This window comes from Ceratotherium simum, chromosome 23 (genome assembly GCF_057802395.1).
Source record: "Ceratotherium simum simum isolate JZ-2026a chromosome 23, ASM5780239v1, whole genome shotgun sequence".
NCBI classification, from domain to species: Eukaryota; Metazoa; Chordata; class Mammalia; order Perissodactyla; family Rhinocerotidae; genus Ceratotherium; species Ceratotherium simum.
In genome coordinates, this window is record NC_141922.1 from 20,889,064 (window position 1) to 20,909,621 (window position 20,558).

Sequence of the window (20,558 nt, forward strand, 5' to 3'; positions counted from 1 at the left end):
TAATAATAGGATGTTAAAAGCTGTAAAACTGATTAATCATCAAATAACTTTTTTTTTTCCCCAATAGAAGACAAATTATTTGAGTACGTGATACTTTGTTTTTTGAGGTTTTTGGACATACTTTCTCTTTGGCTCCATATCTCAATTTATATCATTTTATTACAGTCACTCTTCACACTCACATAAGATAAGCTACATCGACAACACGCAGAAGAGTAAAGTGTAAATAAAAAACTTACTCAATTCCATGATAACGACATACTGAGGCTTTTTCAAAAGGTAAAACCCGAAGTTTCCGAGGACTAAGTTCTGGTGTCAGAACAAAAGTCTTTTCCCTGAAAACAAAAAGGTTTTCGTTTGTATTTAAAGTTTATTTACTGACAAAGAGAAAGTTCAAGAGAGTATGTAAAGAAGGAAATCCTGACTTCCTCCTCTATAATTGAATCTTATATGGGATACAAATCAGATGACATCAGAAACCCTAAGAAGGAAATCGAGCAGGGTTAGGCCTGTGGGTTTGTCACTTACATTTTCTGTGCCTCCAGTTTCTGAAGCTATGATGTTACTTATTTCACAATACTATTCAGAGAAATGGATAAATCAAGAATGGAAAACGATTTGTAGTGGAAATTCAAGAAGCAGCCTTATTCTTCAAGGATTTTTTTTTTTTTTTTTTTTGGTGTAGTGAACTAATGTTTATGCATTTAGTTAAATTCTTTTTCGCAGGGGAATAATTAAAGTCAACACAAATCTTTGGTAATAAAAGAAGTATTTACTTCCTACTATAACACACGGAGGACCCAGATCTTTCTTTACTGGGTAATGTAGTCACCTTGACACTGACTTTAAGAGTCAGCAACCTTTTAAATATTAGAGGGTATAGACACTAACTACTAACTTCAGTTCTTCTGTGGTAGGTTTTCAATCAGCAGGTATGTTAGAACTAATCATATGGTGAGCTTACATAAAATATTCATGCCCAGACCTGCAGGGGTATGTCAAAATTTCAGGAAGAAGAAGGTCACAGCAATTAGGTTAAGCTCTCCTGGTTATTCTAATAGGTGCCCTCCTTCTCTCCCTGCATTGGGAGGCACTGTTCTAACATACTGGATTCTGTTCCTGAAGCTCCGAATAAGTTAGATGGGAAGGTGAGAATTATGCAACAGTGGTCTTTCACAATTAACAGGCAGAATGAAATACCAGAGACTTGAATTCAGAGGACTCAGAAAACGTATATAGAAAGGCAAGCAGATAGTAGAGTACCAAGAATAAATTTGCTATCACATTTTTTCCCCTATGGCATTAGTAATGAAAACTGCCCATTTGCCACTGAAATTATCTAGGGTACTATGATAAGCATTTGAAATTATGACATTAAAATGTAATATATGCTAAACAGTGAATCCTAAAAAAAAGAATTTATATTCTAATGCATCCACTTAAAGTGTTCCATAAAAACTAACACTAATAAATTGCAATGACCCCAGTACTTTGATGACTGACTATTAAAGTGAGTAATTTTATAACACAGAACTCTTAGGTACCTAGCATTTCACTTCTTTCCTTTACCATGTTGTCTTCCATTTCTTATTTCAAGCCCTCTCAGCAACCTTATCTATTTTTAATTTTACTTACACTTTGTTCTTTCTAAAAGAAATATTTTAATAAACATGTGTTTTGTCAATATTTAATATTTCTTTGGTATATGCATAATAGTCATGCCTACACTTTGCTTAATTTAATACAGCATTTCAGATGGCTCCTTGCATAGGTAGATACTGAATAAGAGTCCACAGGTTCTTGATTCATTGCCATTCTTTAACTTTAATGTTAATAGAAGATATATTTGATAATGATGCAGTTCTTTACTAACTTCAAGAAATTATATCAAACTTTCCTAAATATTTCACCTGTAAACTACAAAAAGAATTAAATACATCTCCTCTATAACATTGCATCTAGAAAGATGTTCTGGTCAAAAAGAGTACAACCTACATAAAATTCAGTTTTGGTAAATTCATCTGACTCTGCCAGTTCATGCTAAATGATTTGGAAGGATAATAATCCAAAACGAAACACATGAAAATGTGTGTATACTTCTTCACTTTCTTGATTCCCACAAAAAAGGGTATCAATCTCTCAAAGCTGAGAAGAGGAAAATTATTCCAAAATTACACAATTTTTGGTGTCATTAAGATCATCAAGTCACTAAGACCCAGAGTTATTAAGATCCTCAAGTTCTCAAAGTTGCTCCCTATCTCTCTCTCTCTAGTGAACTCGCACATGAAGGCAAAATGCTCTATCATTATTTTTGAGATATAACTACCTTCAAATAAATCCTTCCCAAAATTTACCTTTAAAATCAATATTTGCCAAAACAAGCTTTGTAAAAGTGATCAAAATGATCTACAGTTTTTAAGGTCCTTTGGAAGGTTTTCAAAATAATGTATTAACGATTGAAAAGAAATTAGGGTAGTGAGTAATTATTCAAATCTCACAGGTATTTGATGCCACAATTTTTGTGTGTGTGTGAAGAAGATCAGCTCTGAGCTAAGATCCATGCCAATCCTCCTCTTGTTTTGCTGAGGAAGATTGGCCCTGAGCTAACACCCGTGCTGATATTCCTCCACTTTATGTGGGACGCCGCCACAGCATGGCCTGACAAGCGGTACATCGGTGTGCACCCGGGATCCAGGCCCGGGCCGCCAGCAGCGGAGCGCTGGCGCTTAACCGCTGGGCCATGGGGCCGGCCCCTTTGATGTCACAATTTTACCTATAATTAAGTCAACTTCAGCAACATCCAGTATTTATGAACTAGTAACAGTGGAAGTTGTCTTGTAAGTCAAATTAGTTGTAAATTATTCATGTAGACACTGAGTTCGAACTTGGTAATGTTATAGTTTCGAAAGCATTTTTATTTTACTTTCCCTTTCTCTTCAGGTGAGAGGCTGAGCTTTCTGCTGCTATTAGGCATGACCAACGATGTCACGACCAGAAGTGGCAAAATCAAAACTAGACAGTAACACAGAAAAGAGAATTAAAAAAATTTGCAAGTCAAATTATAATTTTTTCTTAAAAAGTATTGTCCTTTATATACAAAGTAAAAGCTACTGACTTCTATAGGGAATATACTGAGGTTGCTTTTATTATCCTGATTTCCTTTATATTCAATACCACAAAACAGCAGCACACTTGGCTAAGGTAAAACGTGAAGATTAAGGCCAAATGATAAACATTGGGATTAAACTTGTGAATTCTGCCTAAGCAGCATAGGGCTTCAATTAACTGTGGAAATGAGATGCAATGTGTTTTAAAAATGATTTTTAAAAAATTAATTGGAAATTATAAGTTGATAACATACCCCTTTTGAATCTGTAAAGGTTGAAGATCTCCAACTGGTAATCCATCTGAGGTAAAGAATTTCAGCAATTCTTTAGCATCCAATAATGTGATGGAATCCCGTGGACCGTCTTTATGGCCCAGCAACTGTTCAGATGAAGGAGGTAATGAACTAGTTCTGGGAAAACAATGTTATGTAGATTTATTAAAAGTGGATTAGAATTTACCATAGTCAGGAAAAGCTGATAGGAGCAGAACCAGAAAAATACACAAAGAAAATTGAAATACACATTTAGGAAAGAAAATAAAGTAAAATCTTTGCAAATCATTTAGTATCAAAGTATATTTTTAAAAATCTGTAGGTCAGAGTGAAACCTGCAGTTACCATGTCAACAATGCTACTACTTAACTAAGATAAACATAATTATATTCTTTATAAATGATGGCATGATTAATTATTTAGTAGTGTGAAGTTATCAATTCTATAAAATTTAAATCTAAACTCTGGTATGTTCTGAAACCCCATGATACTGTAAATTTTGAGGGCAGAGATTGAATGTTCCAATTTTCTACGAACTTGAAAGATTAGCTGAAGCACAACCATGAAATGAGACAGTAATCAGAAATCTCCCCAAAGTCTCTTCGAGCCATGATTACGACATTATGAATAAGCACGGAATCATTATTACACCTGAAATATATGCAGGATTTTATACTTTTCAAACTACTTTCCATACAATATATTCTTAATCCTCACAAATTTCCTTGAAAAAGACAGAATAGGTCTTATCTCAAAACGACATTAACATCTGAAAGTAAGTACTTTGTAAAGTGAAAATCAGCATACCAAACCTAAAAAACAATCATTATTCCTATTTTTCAGATAAAGATTCTAACACACAATAGTTTGTATTACAGATCCAGGGTGAGACAACTGTTTAAAATGAGAAAGTCAGAACTAGACTGACTCTGAATTAGATACTATTTCTACCTATCATTCTATAAACCCAAAAAGCTCACTGAAAGTTTTAGAAACTGGAAAATAGTTCCAGAGAATACTAAAGGTTTCATCAAGCACTGAGTCACAGCTATTCCTCTTTCAGCAAAGCATAAATAAAGTCTTCCAATACCTGCACAGAAAATTCATTTCCTGACTTAATATTAATTTAACTATTTCCTGATTATTTTATTACTCAAATCAAGCATTTTTACCAGAAATTATATGATTAAAATATTGACATTACAGTTTTAGACTTATTTTATTTCTATACATTAAAGATCAATAACATACCGAAAGTGCCCCTTTCCCCTTCCTATTTCCTTTACCTTTAAATTGAAATTATAAATCTAATAAAAATAGTCAAACAAGAAATACTCAAATATTTTGTCTGAACTTTATACTCCAGGAGGGCAGGAACTACATGACGAGTTTAATTTAATTTCTATATAGCTCTTCTCTAATAGTGACTCACAAAGGTTTCTTAATGAATATTACTCTCAGTCATTTTACAGGCTAGATGCAATGGGGAAAAGTATAATCTGCATCTATATAGAACCCTGGACACAGGATATCAAAGCAACTTAAAAGCCCGATTTATGATAAAATATAGTACCAAGATATGTCTTAGGTTAAAAAATAAAATAACACTTTATTTTGTTCAGTGTATTAAATCTTACAGAGTATTTTTTCATACATTATCTCATTAAATTTTCACAACTTTGTAGTAGAAATGGGATTGTTATCCTCATCTTAAAGATGAGACAACAAAGTCACACAACAGGTGACTGACTTTCTCTAAAACTAAACTCTTATGACTCCTGAATTTCACTATGTAATGGTCCCTTATTCTCCAGTGAAATCTGTTTAACAAAACAATTTCTGAAAATATGCAACATAACTTTTGTCCCCAACCAAGAAATCGATGGTATTTCCCCATATTTTGAGATGTCCACAAGTATTTACTGAGCATTTACTTTGTAAATATCAATGTGAGGTACTGAAAAGAGTTCACTGATGATAATTTATAGACTCATAATCACTGCTCATAATTTAGTGTGTAGGTGTGACTTGAAGTAGGAGAAAGGAGGTGAGAAGAATAAAAGGAGATAAATAAACCAGCATAGAATGAGGTAGAAAAGGTACAATAAAATAAGTTTCATGAAAAAAGAAATAACGTAGCCCTTGGGTGTTTAAAGAAGGAAGATAAAATTGAGCTGTAGCATTTATAAAAGGCTTAAGGAAAAGGTGATATTTGACCTAGACTTAAATGACAAACAAGCTTCTTGTTCAAGATGGTGAACTAAAGATACATATTAACCTCTGCACTCAAACAAACTGAAATCACCGTGTCGAAGTACTGGACATTAAATTCAAAAGAGGGCTGAAAAAAGGAAGAAGGAAAACGATGGACCAAAGAGTTCAATGAATTGCAAAAAGGGATAAACTAGGGCAAGCGCCTCAATGAGAATTAGGGAGAAACCTACAAGGAAGGTAGAATCTGCCTTCTTACCACCCCACAAAGCCACAGAGAGACTCTAAACGGGCTCAGAGAGTGGCAATAGGCAGAAATCGGGAAATATATTTTAAGAACCCTACCAGAAAGTTAAGTACCACCCTCCCACACCTCACTAACCCTCAGGCTTTTATCTCCACGTTAAAAACAGAATCTGCTCTCTGAAGATCTAGAACTATATGCCTGTCCCAGTGTCAGTGATGATGCCCCCAGAAGAAACCACCCTTATTTTAGGGTTGGGTGAAGTTGACCAAGGCTGCCTACATTCCGATATCCCCAGATGACCTAAAGTGCAGCCTGCCAGGCGTGCTCTACCTGCATCTCCCCCGCCCAACAGTAATTGAGGTGAGAGCAGGTGGGGAACAGGACTGCACATATAGAGAGAAAACATGTGCTAACTATCTGTATAAAGAAGCTTAGTACTAAATTCTTAGCTATGAACAATCAAGGGCCACTGGACACAGGAGAAAAATGACACCTAAGAGAAAAATATCAGAGGAGCAAACAAAACAGATCCAAAGGATAATGAGATCATTCAAGGAACATATAAAACAAGTTAAAAGAAAATTCCATTTAATAACCTTACAGTATCTTCTCAATTCTCATTACTAATATAAGAAGAACAGGTTGCTGTGAAAAAAATAGGGTAGACAACAAAAAAGAATTATTAGGAATTTAAAATATGACTACAAAAAAATTTAACAGAACAGACGAAAGCAAAGGTCAAGGACATATCCCAGAACAGAGCAGAAAAGACAAAGAGATGGATTCTCGAGAGAAAATTCACATTTGAATGAAAAATCAATCCAGGATGTTTAACATTAGTTAAAACAGATATTGCAGAAAGAGAAGAAAGAAAAAAAAGAAAATGGAAGGAAGAATATCATCAAAAAAAACAATAGAAGAATATTTCCTAGAGCCAAAAAAAAAGACAAAAGTCTTGAGACCAAAACATCTCACACTATGATAGCCTCATGTAATTTCAGAACATTAAGGAAAACAGAAAATTCTAAAAGTTCCAGAGACCGCATAAAATAACTATTAAGGAACAAAAATCAATATGGCAACAGCCTTCTTATTAAGGTGTAAGATCCAAGACACTACAGACCTAACCTAGAAATGTGATCAAAAGAAATACCAGGAAAACAGCTGTGCAGGCAGAAAGGGTCAGTCCAAATTACAGCAGGGAGTCGAGAGGTGCAAGAAAAATGACTTCAAGAAGAAAACAATTGTCTATTGCAAATAACACAAGGTTCAGAGGTAGAAGAAGGATAAAAAGTGAAGAGAAATAGGGGTGTTAATTTCCTCATCTTTCACAATGGGAAGTTAAAGGATATCATCTAAAATTGATGGGTAAGAAACTGAAGTTCTTTTGTGGGTAACCTGTCCTTTTCTCAACCTTCTTTCTAGATTGTCTTCTTCCTCCTGAACTATAAATGTTAGAGATCCTCAGGGAATGGTCTTAAGCCCTCTTTTTTTTCTCTACATGGTCTCACCAAGTGACCTCATCTACTAGCATGTATTTAAAACTCCCTCCCTTTTTGTTTTTTTGGCGAGAAAGACTAGCCCTGAGCTAACATCTGTTGCTAATCCTCCTCTTTTTGCTGAGGAAGATTGGCCCTGGGCTAACATCTGTGCCCATCTTCCTCTACTTTATATGTGGGACACCTGCCACAGCATGGCTTGATAAGCGACGCATAGGTCCGCACCCAGGATCCGAACCTGCGAACCCTGAACTGCCGCAGCGGAGCACAGGAACTCAACCACTATGCCACTGGGCCAGCCCCAAAACCCCCTTTTGATGATAACTCCAAATTGACTTTCAGATTTCTCCCCCAGTCCACTTGATATGTCCACTTGCATAACCCATAGATCAAACTTAAATTCCTAAAGCAGAATGCTTGATTTTTCTCCCCAAATCTATTCATACCCCAACTTCTCACCAGTCTTCCCCATCCCTTAAGTGAGAATACCATTCACCTTGTTGTTCAAGCCAGAAATCTAAATTATCTTGAATGCCTGTTTCCCTCTCCTCCACATCCAATCCATCACAGAAAGTTTTTTCCAGTTTACCAAAAAAACATATCCCAAATTTGTTCTCTACTACTACTCTAGTCAGAAATCAAAGCTCTCTCTCACTTAGTCTACAGAAAAGACCACCTAACTCATCTCTCTTTTCCTAATATCTTCCTCTTGCAATCTATTTGCCACAAAAGAGCAAAAGTAACTTTGCAAAATCAGATCACATCACTCTTTTGTATACAATCCTTCAAAAGCTTACCAATGCATTAACAATTAAATCCAAAACCGGTATGATGAACTATAAGGTCCTGTATAACTAAAGGTGCTTCACTCATGTATCCACTAGGTCTCAGCTCAAATGTAACCTCCTTAGAGAGGCATCCCTGACCATCCACCTCAGCTAAGTTACCACCACTTCCGTCCCCTCAACAACTAAAATTATTCTCCCTCAGTCCCTTTGTTTGTTTCATTCATTTATACATAGAGTAACCTATAATTATTACACTTACTTGCCTGTTGATATCTCTCCCCATAAAAGGTAAGCTATAAGAGGAGAGCCTGACACATAGTTGGTGCTCAATAAATATTTGTTGCTATACAAACAAAATATTATAGTAAATCATAAATGTTACAATAGAAGAGCTAAAAATTAAAGTGTGATTTGCAATGTTTGGGAGGAGGGCAATGTAAGAGAGCTAAATTCCTCCTCTTTTGTTCCATCATTCTACAATTACGACCGAGTGCATACTATGTACTGAATCAAAAAAACAAAAACAAAACAAACAAAAATGAACTCTGCCCCTTAAAGTTAATTAATAAATACTATATAAACAGATAAGAATGTAAGAGTGGAACAGTTTAAAGTGGCTCCAAGGAGAAGAGTCCTTTTACTTCATTTTACACACTCCTGTATTGTTTAAATTTTCCTTATGTATTCACATACTTGTGTATATCTATAGAAGAGGGTCTCAAAAGCCATCCACTAAAATGTTAACTGTGATTATGTACACCTGGAAAGTACAAGTACAAGAGGAAGAAGAGCATTTCCTCAACATGCTGCTCTATAACGCTCTATCTACCTATCTACTTACAGCAAGCATACATTTCTTTTATAATAAAACTATAACCTACTAATATCTCATAAATACAATGTAAGGATTAAGGAAAAAAAAGTTCATTTACAATTACTGAGCTATTTAAATATTACCTCATTTTTTGTTTGGCTTTTTCAAAAGTTTCCAAATTTTGAAGGACATGCCTTTCTGGCCATTCCAGAGGATTGGTTTCCAGTAGACTTGAAGAAATAGCTTCTACTGGACTGGTGTCTAAAGAGAAAGAAATACACATAAGTATTGAAAAGTATTAACATACTGAATATTGCTATATACAAATATACACACGTAGATAGATACACACATCTATGTGTGTGCGTGCAAATATATGTATAAAGGCATGTGGGACTAAATGTACAATAACTTACCTCAGGCATTTATTAAGGTTATCTCTGATGGCCTGGATTGTGCCAAGTGCCATAGAAAAGTTTTTTGGAAATGAAAAAAAAAAATCCACGTTAAACTTTACCTATTTTACTATCTCCTCATAATAAAAGTCATGAGTGAGAATTTTGAAAATGAATTAGCACTGTGAGGACTCATGCGGAATAAAAGCATAACTTTGCTACTTTTTGTGAAATTAGTTCTAAACGAAAAGGAGGCAACTCTATGGAAAATATATCGGATATACTGTGATTTTTCATACTACAAACAGAAATTAGCACCAGTATCCAGAAAAATTCCTACCTTTAACAGAGATTACCTCATTATCAAAAGTACAATAATACAATAAATTAACTTCTGATGTTCTCGGGTAAAGGTTACTTTAGAAATAATTACATTATGTATTAATGTAAGATGCCTTAACATATACATCTTCAAGTAAATCACTAACATTAAATGTAATTTTATTATTAATAAAACATTATATGTAAGGGTATGGCTTTCTTTCTAGCTAGTATGCTGCAATGAACTAACATTGAGATTGTGAATAACACTGTGATTCTCATGGAAAACATAAAGGGATAGCTTCCATTCTCATTATAAATTATGAGTACATCCAAACTGTTTTAATACAGGCAAAATTACTAACTATACAACTTTTTGGATTCCAAAACTATCTGGTTTTTAAAATAGTTTTGAACTATTACACATTGTTCTAATAAACTGATTGAAAATTATTATAAGTTAGCAGTTTGACTAACCATCAACCCTGACAAAAACACCCATTTTATACTTTGGGGTCTTATAAAATGGTAACGATTTGATACAGGGATTTTTAAACAACAACAAAAAAATTTAAACATAAATGAAAACAGAAGCCAACTGCATGTTATTTTCTCTTTACCTTAATTAGACTATTTAGCCTTGAATATTTCAAAATATTTTTAATGCCTACAATGGACTTCCCCCCACCAAACACCATCCAAATATACCACTTCCCATTTCTTAATAAGGGTGGTAGAATACCAACTATTTTATAGCATAATGAGCTTTATAATGAAATAACCTGCTTTGTAAGTTTGACATGACTTTCCATTAAAAGTATAAAGAAAAAAATCATTAGCAGTTCTAACAGTTGCATCATGAGTTCACAAAAGAATACAAGCCATGTTAAATAAAAGTAAACATTAATTGTTCCTAAATATTATAATATAATTAATTATTAACTTTGACTATGCAACCTCCATAAATACAAATGACCTCGGCTAAACTTAAGGAATGGACAGACAAACATTCATATGTGCCACGTCTTTTGGGGAATAATGTAATACTATGTATTATTACTATGTAATAATAATGTAATATTCTGACAGTAAAATAAACATAATATTTATTTATGTGGCAGTCAGAACACTGGGCCATGCTGACAACCAAAAGCACAAAAAGGGCTTCTGAGAAATCAAGAACACTGTTTTTTTTAAAAAAAAAAAAACAACATTTTACTTTACAGGAGAAACAAAGATATATGGAAACCATAGAAACAGGGAAGTAGGGACTCAAAACTACCCTATGAAATCGTAAATCAGGGCAAACAAAAAGAAAATAATATTGCAGATGACAGTATGTGATTAATGAATACAGGCCATTATAGTCTTACATACCTAAATAAGAATAAATCACAAAGAAAAGTTTATATTATAATCGGGATATTCTGTTTAATAAAGCAAGAATTATAAACACATACTAGAAGATTCTTATTAAAATGTTTGAAATAATAAAATTGTGATCTTATAGAATTACCTAGAAAACTCACTTATGTAGTGTGTTTATGTGCCCCAATGGTCAGGGTAAAGGAGATAGTTACTGTATTATGAGTTCAGATACCACACCTGGCATTGTGCAAGTCTTTAGCAACTTTGTGGCAAGGAGTAAATAAAATGGTTAGATCAAGACATTTTCTCCATACTGACTTTCATTTGTTATACATGCTAGAGTTTTTACAAAAAAATAAGCAGATCCAGGGGCCGGCCCGGTGGCGCAAGCGGTTAAGTGCGCGCGCTCCACTGCGGCGGCCCGGGGTTCGCTGGTTCGGATCCAGGGCGTGCACCGACGCACTGCTTGGCAAGCCATGCTGTGGCGGCGTCCCATATAAAGTGGAGGAAGATGGGCACAGATGTTAGCCCAGGGCCGTCTTCCTCAGCAAAAAAAGAGGAGGATTGGCAGATGTTAGCACAGGGCTGATCTCCTCACAAAAAAAAAAAAAAAAAAAAAATAAGCAGATCCATAAACCTAACAATTGCTAATAACTCCTAATGTGCGCGGTTGCAAATAATGGGTCAGAATATGAAACATCATTGACCTTACTACTTTTGCTATGTAACTTGCAGGTAGATGTATTTATTCAAACAAAAGCTACAAAGGATGTTAAAAATCACAGCTGCATTTTTAGGAGTCATGTTCAAATACACAAACTGTTGATTTCAGTTCAGGTTCTGAAAAGCTTCAGGGTTTCTTTCATTTGTTTAACAATTATTTCGGGGGTGACCCACTCCTCTGTGCCAGGTGCTGTGCTAGGCTCTAGATATTGGAGAAAGCAAACGGGCATACTCTTTACCCTCAGAGAACACACGGTTTAGAGAGAAGACAAATAGTTAATAAACAATTACATACATAGCACATAATTTAAACTGTGAGAAATAATTTGAAGAAAAACTGGAAATGAGCACAACAGGAAACAATTTAAATTGAGGAAGGTCTGAGAAAGCCTTTTCCAGAAAGTGACATTTAAATCAAGATCTGAAGAATGACTATCAGTTAATCAGGTAAAGACTGGAAGAAAAGTATCCCAGAAACAGGACATACCTGAGGTAGAAAGGAATGTGACACCTTCAAGGAACGGAAAGACTTGGAGGTAATAAGGAAACAGAAATGTGACACTGGAGGAAGTTAGAATAAGCACAAGGCCTGATATCATTTAGGGTTTTTACAAGCCATATTAAGGACGACATTCTATGTACAATGGGAAGCAAGCAACAAAGTTTGAGCAAAGGAGTGACATAATGTGATTTACATTTTAAGGTGAGCACTCCTGAAGTTAAGCGTGTTAACAGTGTCCTAGAACTTGACTTTGTACTGGTAACTATAAGATACATTTCCTTAAATTTATATAAAAAGCCTTGCAATGATTTCAGCCCTTCCTACGTTTCAACTGTTAGCTCCTATACAGATCCTGAGTAAGCCCACCTCTCTCCTGATCTGTTTGCCCTTTCTTACCTCCATGACTCTGGGTATGCTGCTGCTTCTACCTGGAAAATCCCATCTTCCCCTCTCGACCTAGAGGCTATGCATCACTCAAGACCTACATCAAGCTCCTGAGCTCCTGATAAAGGATTTTGTGATTACTCTAACCTAATTAGATCCCTCTCCTCTAAATTCGTATTTATTTATTTAACCAAAAAATATATAGCACATACTTCGTACCAGGCAACTTTCTAAGCAATTTACCAATAATTCATTTAATTCTCCTAACAATCTACATCATCACTAATTTAAAGATTAAAAAACTGAGGCTCAGAGAGGTTAGAAAACTTGCCCAACGTTACACAGCAAGCAAGCTGCAGAGCTGGATTCATCTTGTTAGTCTTGCTCCAGAGCCCAGGCTGTACCAAGAAGCTACTCTCCCTCACTTATCGAATACATCCCCCGTTTACAAGTAACCTTGTACTGTTTCTAACATCTTTCAGATTATTTTGCACTGCTATTTAACTTTGATACTAATATGTAACAATGATGATTATAATACAAACGAGAGCTAATAATTTTGGGGCATTTATTATGTTCTAAGTGTTTTATATGCATCAACTCATTTAATCCTCATAATAACTCTAGTAACTGGGCATTATTATCCCCATTTTAAACATGAGGAAACAGAGGCATGGAACTTGCCCAAAGACATTCAGCTACCAAGTGACAAAACTGAGATCTGAACCCTGGCAGTCTAGCTCCGGAGCCCGGGCTTTAGAACATGGCACGATACGCTGTATTTATATTTTGCTTCCCAAATAGATCATAAGCCCACTGAAAGCCAAGGACCAAAATTTTACTTCTTTGTGTACCTTCAAGGTGTCAAACAGAGAAAAGGCACTCAACAAACATTACTGTTCACCTTATTCTTTGGTCATTTTCTTATCAATCTATAGAATAAAAACGATTCTCACAGAATAACAACAAAAAATTATCCTGTATATTTAAAATGCCAGGCAATCATCAAATGCTTTCTTGTTAGATCTTGAAGAGCTTCACACTACTCAAATTCATCACAAAAAACAGAAACCAGGAAAACAGAAAGAAATGCAAGTTAATACAGAAATGATTTCCCGCTCCTTCAGTGAAGTTTGGTGACTTCTATATAATGAATGGCAAACGTGGAGCATCTTATTATATGTAGTTTTAACTATATTAAATTTATTTTGTAGGTTCTACTTTTCTCACCTTATGAAAACACAGCTTAATAGAAATCTACCCATTCTAGCAGATTAGTAAAAGCAGTAAGAGGGATTACCTTAAAATGCTTCTCCCTCAGCTTAAAAACAATTATACTAAATATGCTTAATTAAAGAAGCTATCAGAAAGTTTTTAATACTTAAATGATGAGAAATACAGATCATCACATATAAATACATACGTGTATACGCAAATATATATATATCACTATTTAAATTTATAAGCTACAGTTTGATTAGATCAATACATTCTATTGGTTTTAATAATAAAGAACTGTCATAAATGCCACAAAGAACTAAAAATTAACAAAAGACTTACCATTTAACACATTCGAGGTTTTAATTTTGTCTGTCTTTATTACAACCGGTTTAGTAGTAATAGCATCAAAATGATCTAAAAAGCGTTCCCTTGCAAGTAGTAATAAACCTTTGAGTTCATCAACAGAAACTACTTCAGGCTGCTTTGCCAACTTTTTCCTTTCTGTAAGACAAAAAATTAATATGATTAACCATACTGTTATTTCAAAGCCTCTCTAGAGGGTATCTACTATACTTTTATGGGAAATATTTTCAAAAGGAAAACAAGTGAATTTCTCCAAAATCATCATTCCTGTGTAGACCTGGTTTCATTTTCATTCCATTTGTAGGTAAGAGTAGAATTTCCAGTTACGTGAGATAAACAGAAATAGAGTAATTTGTTAACACCAAAAGCGATAAATGGTAAAGGCAAGTTTACAAAAGTTTTCTGAAATATATTGTGGAGCATTAAGAATGACCTTATGTTGGTGTTTCTGTGACAATAAAACCTGTAAGACTGTCAGTTAAATATAGTAGCTTGGTCACTTCCACTTATTTCTTCTTCTTTCCCAAAACCAAAATCACAGCCAAGGAATAAGAAAGGACAACAAAAGAAGAAACAATAAATAACGAGTTTTCAACAAATTGTGGAAGATAAGATGGTGGCGGAGTGGTAACTGAGCTGGCAGAGCAGAGGGTCAACCTGGGTGCCTGCAGAGGCACTAGCTGTGAGGTATTAGGAAGACGGTGGCGAGGTCCTGGGCTAAACCGGGACAGGATGCAAGGATATGGATGTTTAGGGAGACAACAGTGAGAACTAAAGGTCCCCCCCAACCTCCAGCCCTCATAGGCTCTCCTTTCATTTTTTTTGGCAGAAACTGAAAGGAGGGAGTCTCAGACTATGGAATATCAGGTACACTGAAAGGTAGTATTGATGCTGGGGTTAAAACTAAGAGATTAAATAAGAGTCTACATACTAAAAGGTTGGACTCCCAGCCCTGTAGCCAGAACGTTAGCAGCTACAAATGTCCCACTGCAAAGATTAAAGGATTCTCCTTTTGAAAAACTGAATGCCCCCAGAGAAAAGAGCTTGATACTGATATTGAAGTGGAGACAGGGATAGGAGCTGACAACCAAAATGCTGAATTGTCACTTCACCACTCTACAACGCAGATTGCCAGATATATTAGAGAGAGGCATATAAAACTTCCAATTTAAAACAGGACAGACAGCAAAGAATCACCAGACATTTAAGGAAAGGTGTTGAGGGGAGAGGGGACTCTGCATTTCCATGGTCTTATGTTTACACGTGTAAGGACTTTGACTCAGTAACACTTCCAGCTCCCCTCTCACTCTTACCACTCACTGAGCCAATCTAGAGAAGAAACTAGGCATGGTCTGATCAGACCCCTCCTCTCCAACTTTCCTCTGAGTTAGCAGGTCTTCAGGATACATGCCCTCTGTAATGTGGAAAGGGCCCTTTGCCCTTAGGGTTGATCTGCAGTTGCATAGCTCTGATAGTCATTCAGGGGGTGAAATCTATTCTGGGTGTATTTTCAGAAAACTCACCTGGACATAGATCTAAAAAGTCATATCCTCCAATCTAGCTTTTATCTGTAATTTAAATTCCATCTGTGTATTTCTTAGGTTTATTTCTCAATTAGTTCCAACTTGGGGAGGGGAAAGGAGTACAATATTAGTGCTCTTAATCTAAAAAAAGTTCAAGATGAACAAGAGAGACTAAAGCAAACAAAGACAAAAAGGAGCCCAGCAGAAACAAAAACATTGCAGGGAACAAAGGAAAGCTTGCTATAATGAATATTCTCACAGAAATAAGAGAAGATACTACACCCACGAAACAAGTACAGGATGCTTTGATAAAGGAATAATCAATGAACAAGAAAAGCCTTCTGAAAGTTAAGCACAAGAGCTCAAATTTTTAAAACTCGACATAAGGGCTTACAATAAATGCAAGATAGCCCCCAGAAACTAGAACAAAAAGATAACAATATAGAAATAGGAAAGAAAATTACACAATCTGTCCACAAAAGCCATAATATAATAAGAGTTCTAGAAAGAAAGAAAAGAGAAAATGGGAGAAAGGAAATTAGTAAAGAGATAAGAAAAATGTTCAGACGTAAGGATGTGAATCTTCTCTGGCAATGGTCCATCAAGTACACAGCTCAATAAACTGGGGGGAGGGGGGTTGGGAGAGGAAGGGAAATATTCACACTGTGATTCAGAGTAAAGCTTCCAGAGATAAAGCTTCTGGAGATAAAGGTTCCAGAGAGAGGGTAAAAACAAATCAAAAATAGATCACTGCAAAGGGTAAGAACAGTCTTCGATTTATCAACAGGAGCACAGCAATGGAGAAGACAATGGAACAATGTCTTCAAAATTCTGAGGATAAATGATTTTCAACCTAGAGTTCCATATGAATTATTAACCAAGTAAAGATATTTTCAGACATGCAAGAGCTTGAAAAATTTATGCCCCATGTACTCAAGAAACTACTGGAAGATACGCTCCAACCAAACAAGGGCGTAATCCAAGAAAAGAGAGGTCAAGGGGTCTAGACAAAAGGATATTCTAAAAGAAGAGAAGAAGGAAAAAAAGTTTCTAAGATGTCAGCAGGTCTAAGAAGCAACTCATCCATTATAGAGCAAAATATGAAACACTCTGGAAAAAACATTAAGAGAAATAAAAGGGACTGCTGTGTCTGAACACACGATGAATTTAATGATAGGGGTGTGTGTGGCAGGAATGTTGGAGCCTTTGGAAAATCATGACAATATTTTGTGATAAAGAAGAGTTGGTAAATTTAAAATAAGTGATTATCAACCGTAAGAAAAACAAAGCTTATACAGGAAAGGGGATCTATTATGTGAGACTCAGCAGTAAACTTATTTACTTAGTTATAATAATGTTAAAACTACGATTGAATACCAAACTTCATGACTTCCCTGTAAAGGGTGGAAAGGGAAAGTAAAGACGATGTGGGAAAGCTAAGTCATTATCTTCTGTAGTTAGATGTTAAGATAATGTCTGAAACTGGTAAATCAAGAAATAGCAGCAGACATATACCATTTAGAAAACTGGAGAAAATGTCAGGAAAACCAGCTGGGAGAGCTGAGGATAGCTGCCTATGGACAGAGCATGAAAGACAGGGAGGAGAGGGTCGGGTACTGCTGTTTTCCATTTTAAGTTTTTGACTACCATTTCAATCTTTAAAGTATACCCATGTATTACTTTTATAAAAATATTTCATTTTTAAAATACTTCTGGCCCAATAACATTTTCTTCCATAATAAAATAGTAAACTCTAGATTCATAGAGAATTCAATTCAACAAACATTTATTGAGTATGCGCTGCCTGCAAAGCACTGTGCTGTGCCCTTAGACACAGAGGATTAAAGCACTTTATATGACACCATGTGAGGTTGGTGCATAAATAATGCGAGGAGGCTGAGAAGGAAGTAGCCAGCCTCCAGCTTCGACTTCAGAACGTCAGCTTTATGATACATGCCTCTGTAAAATCCCAGCACACCAACATGGATATTGGTAGGATCGTTCCAGGTCTGGTCCAAGATAAGTGACGCACGGTTTCTGCAGTCAAGAACATTAGTAACGCTAAAGTAAGAGCTGTGACATATGCTGCTTTATTACATCTTCTTCGGGAGAAGAAGTTTTCCAGTCTGCTGGAAGCCATTCTAAAATGAAACGTTATCAATGGTTTGTTTTCATCCGAAAGATGCACAATAAGTAATGTGCTTCAGAAATTAGCTACATTTTTATTAACATTAAAAATATACTTAAATCATAAACCCAACCTACGCTTATTAAAATTGTCAACTATATTACAACATTGGGTAATTTGGAGAGCAGGGTAAGATTTCCTATTGACCTTGACAACTAAGAAACAGAGAGAGAAAATAGAGCAAGTTTAATAGGGTTATGAGCAAGATACTTACTTAGGTGAAAAAAAAATCTACACAAATGAGTGTGCACACAAGTGGTAGATAAAGATTTGAGGGAAAAATATTGGACTAAAGTCTGAAAATGAATCAGCAAAAGAACACTACCCCTAAAAAACCTAGTAATAACTAAGGATTTCTTAAAGAAAAATGTGGAGTAGAATATTTAAAAGTATCAGCAGATTGAGCATCAATCAGGTTTGTACTGAGTTTCATAAATTTAAAAAAGATGAGGGAACTCAGAGTAGTGACCACATACGGGAGCAAAATGACAATACTACTGTTTTGGTATTTGTTTTGCATCATACTGAACAGTCTTTTATTTAAAAACTGTTCAGTATTCTTTAACTTTTTCTTTAAATATTGGTAAAATAAGACAATTAATATTTCCAAATACAGAAAGTTATAAATTACAAAAAAATCAAGTAAAATATAAATTATAAAATTTAAATATCACTCTAATACAATAGTATTAAATATAATTTTAAAAATAAACAAAATAAACAAAAACAAATTATTCTAAAAAATTAAACCCTAACAGAAATTTCATTTGATTTTTATGTTATTTTTAAAAACAAAGTGCCTCAATAATGTGAGTACATTTTCATGCAAATCTTTCCAGTTGCTCTTTCTGATTCAGTGCTCGTCACAGAAATAGCAGTGAAATAAAAATAAGTTTACTCTATGTCTTGTTGATAATTTTGAAAAAATCTTTTTGAACAACTTTTTGTTTTTCAGCAAAAACTATAAGCCTTGTATTGATATTGAATTGTTGATTTTTTCCCCAAAGAAAGCTATTCCCATTACATTATTTAGTTTTCATCATGTATAAATTAATTAACTATATAAATTTAAATACTTTTATATTCATACTTCACTTCTTTGAGAATCACTGAATTAGATATTCAGACATTCTTACATTGGAAAATTTGTTTTGCTGTCATTTTCCTCTGTCTTTTGAGACACAGGAATTCTGAACAGATGCATGTTTGTCCCCAAATTTTTAATCCAGATTTAACTTTCTGGGTAGAGATTGGTTCAGCAAGCATTTCCATCATAAATGGATTAACTGGATCATTAATTTTAATTAAGATTTAATGCCTCAAATTGCAAATTGGCCATTTCATGGATACGCCCAGAGCTGGTGTCTCTAGCAGCTACTAGGCTAAGTACTAAGGCTCCCTTCAACTTCAGGCCCCCTGCTTGCCCTTGCTCTTTGCCCAGTGCTGTGGCATCCTTACAGCTGCTGCCTGTGTTACAGCTCAGCTGCTGGTGCTTCTACATTTTCAGCATTTATTTAGCACTTCCATCTCCCCCTCCTCCCAGCAGAGATTCCAGTCACACCTGTAAGCAGCAATGTAGTTACAGCTGTCAGTATTTGCCTTCCCAACCCAGCAGGAGGGATGGCCCTACTGGGGTAAACTTTTCTTACCCAAAGGAGAGAGGCACCAGCTTCAGAAAGCTGCCTGTTCTCCCACTCTGGCAGTTTTTCTGGTTGGAAGGGTAAGGAAGAGAGGTGAAGATGAAAGAGAGGGGAGATGTAGAAGGAACTGAGTTATAAAGAGCTGCAGGGGGCTTATGGCAAAGAATCAGGGCCTGCAGAGGGGTTTAGCAGGGACAGGACAAAGTCAAGAAGTGAATAACACTGCTGGTTGATGTTTGAAATAAAGGTTTTCCATCCACTAAAATACTAGTATTTCAGTATTTATTCTTCTTGGTCTTAACATGTACTACTTTTTACTGAAACTGATTTGCCTTTCTAATTATATTTTCCTTGAGCTAATATCATTTTCATAGTTAAAAAAAAAAAATCAATGGTTGGAGGAATTCAAGAGAACACAATTACCCTTGCTTTCTATAACTGAAAAAGTAGGTAATTCTTACATGAACAATTGAGACCAAGTATTTTAAAATTATTTTTCATTGAGTAAAACAGACTACCGAAGTTAAGATATTTTCAAAATGCTTTTAAAGAAAAGGATAGTTTTTATTTTATAACATACTTAATTCTAGTATTTTTTTCTATACGCAACTGAGACCTCACAATTTGAATCAATCTCCTAGAAATTCTATAGCAATTAGCTTAAAATAAGTTCATATTAGGTACTAATGAATGATTATTTATAAAAAAATGTTAAGACCGATAACCAAATTAACATTTAGTAATAGAGGAAAAACCTTAAATTGTAACCCTTAAAAAAGTGTTTACTTCCTGAATAAGGAAAAATCCTTAATGCCAACTTCATATAGTAGGTGAAATGTGCTTACTTATTACTGATGGTCATAATTAAAGCCTAAGAATCATGCTCAGGTTAACATATTAATTTCTCTGGACTTGCATTTTCTTCCTCCTGCAGTCTCTATCCTCCTGTTATAGCCAAAAATATATAAAGAGGAATTTTATAAAGAGATCTA

At 35.0% G+C, this 20,558-nt stretch overlaps 1 protein-coding gene across 1 annotated transcript in view; it reads right to left on the reverse strand.

The window, feature by feature from the left end:
• The window catches only part of MTBP (MDM2 binding protein), a 77,092-nt gene that overhangs the window by 17,620 nt on the left and 38,914 nt on the right, over positions 1-20,558 (reverse strand). The window contains exons 14-17 of the mRNA XM_087447492.1: positions 14,192-14,353; positions 9,082-9,199; positions 3,362-3,517; positions 240-335 (exon numbers count right to left, since the gene is read on the reverse strand). Of these exons, the coding sequence (XP_087303618.1) occupies positions 240-335; positions 3,362-3,517; positions 9,082-9,199; positions 14,192-14,353 (532 nt within the window). The remainder of the gene's footprint in view (positions 1-239; positions 336-3,361; positions 3,518-9,081; positions 9,200-14,191; positions 14,354-20,558) is intronic.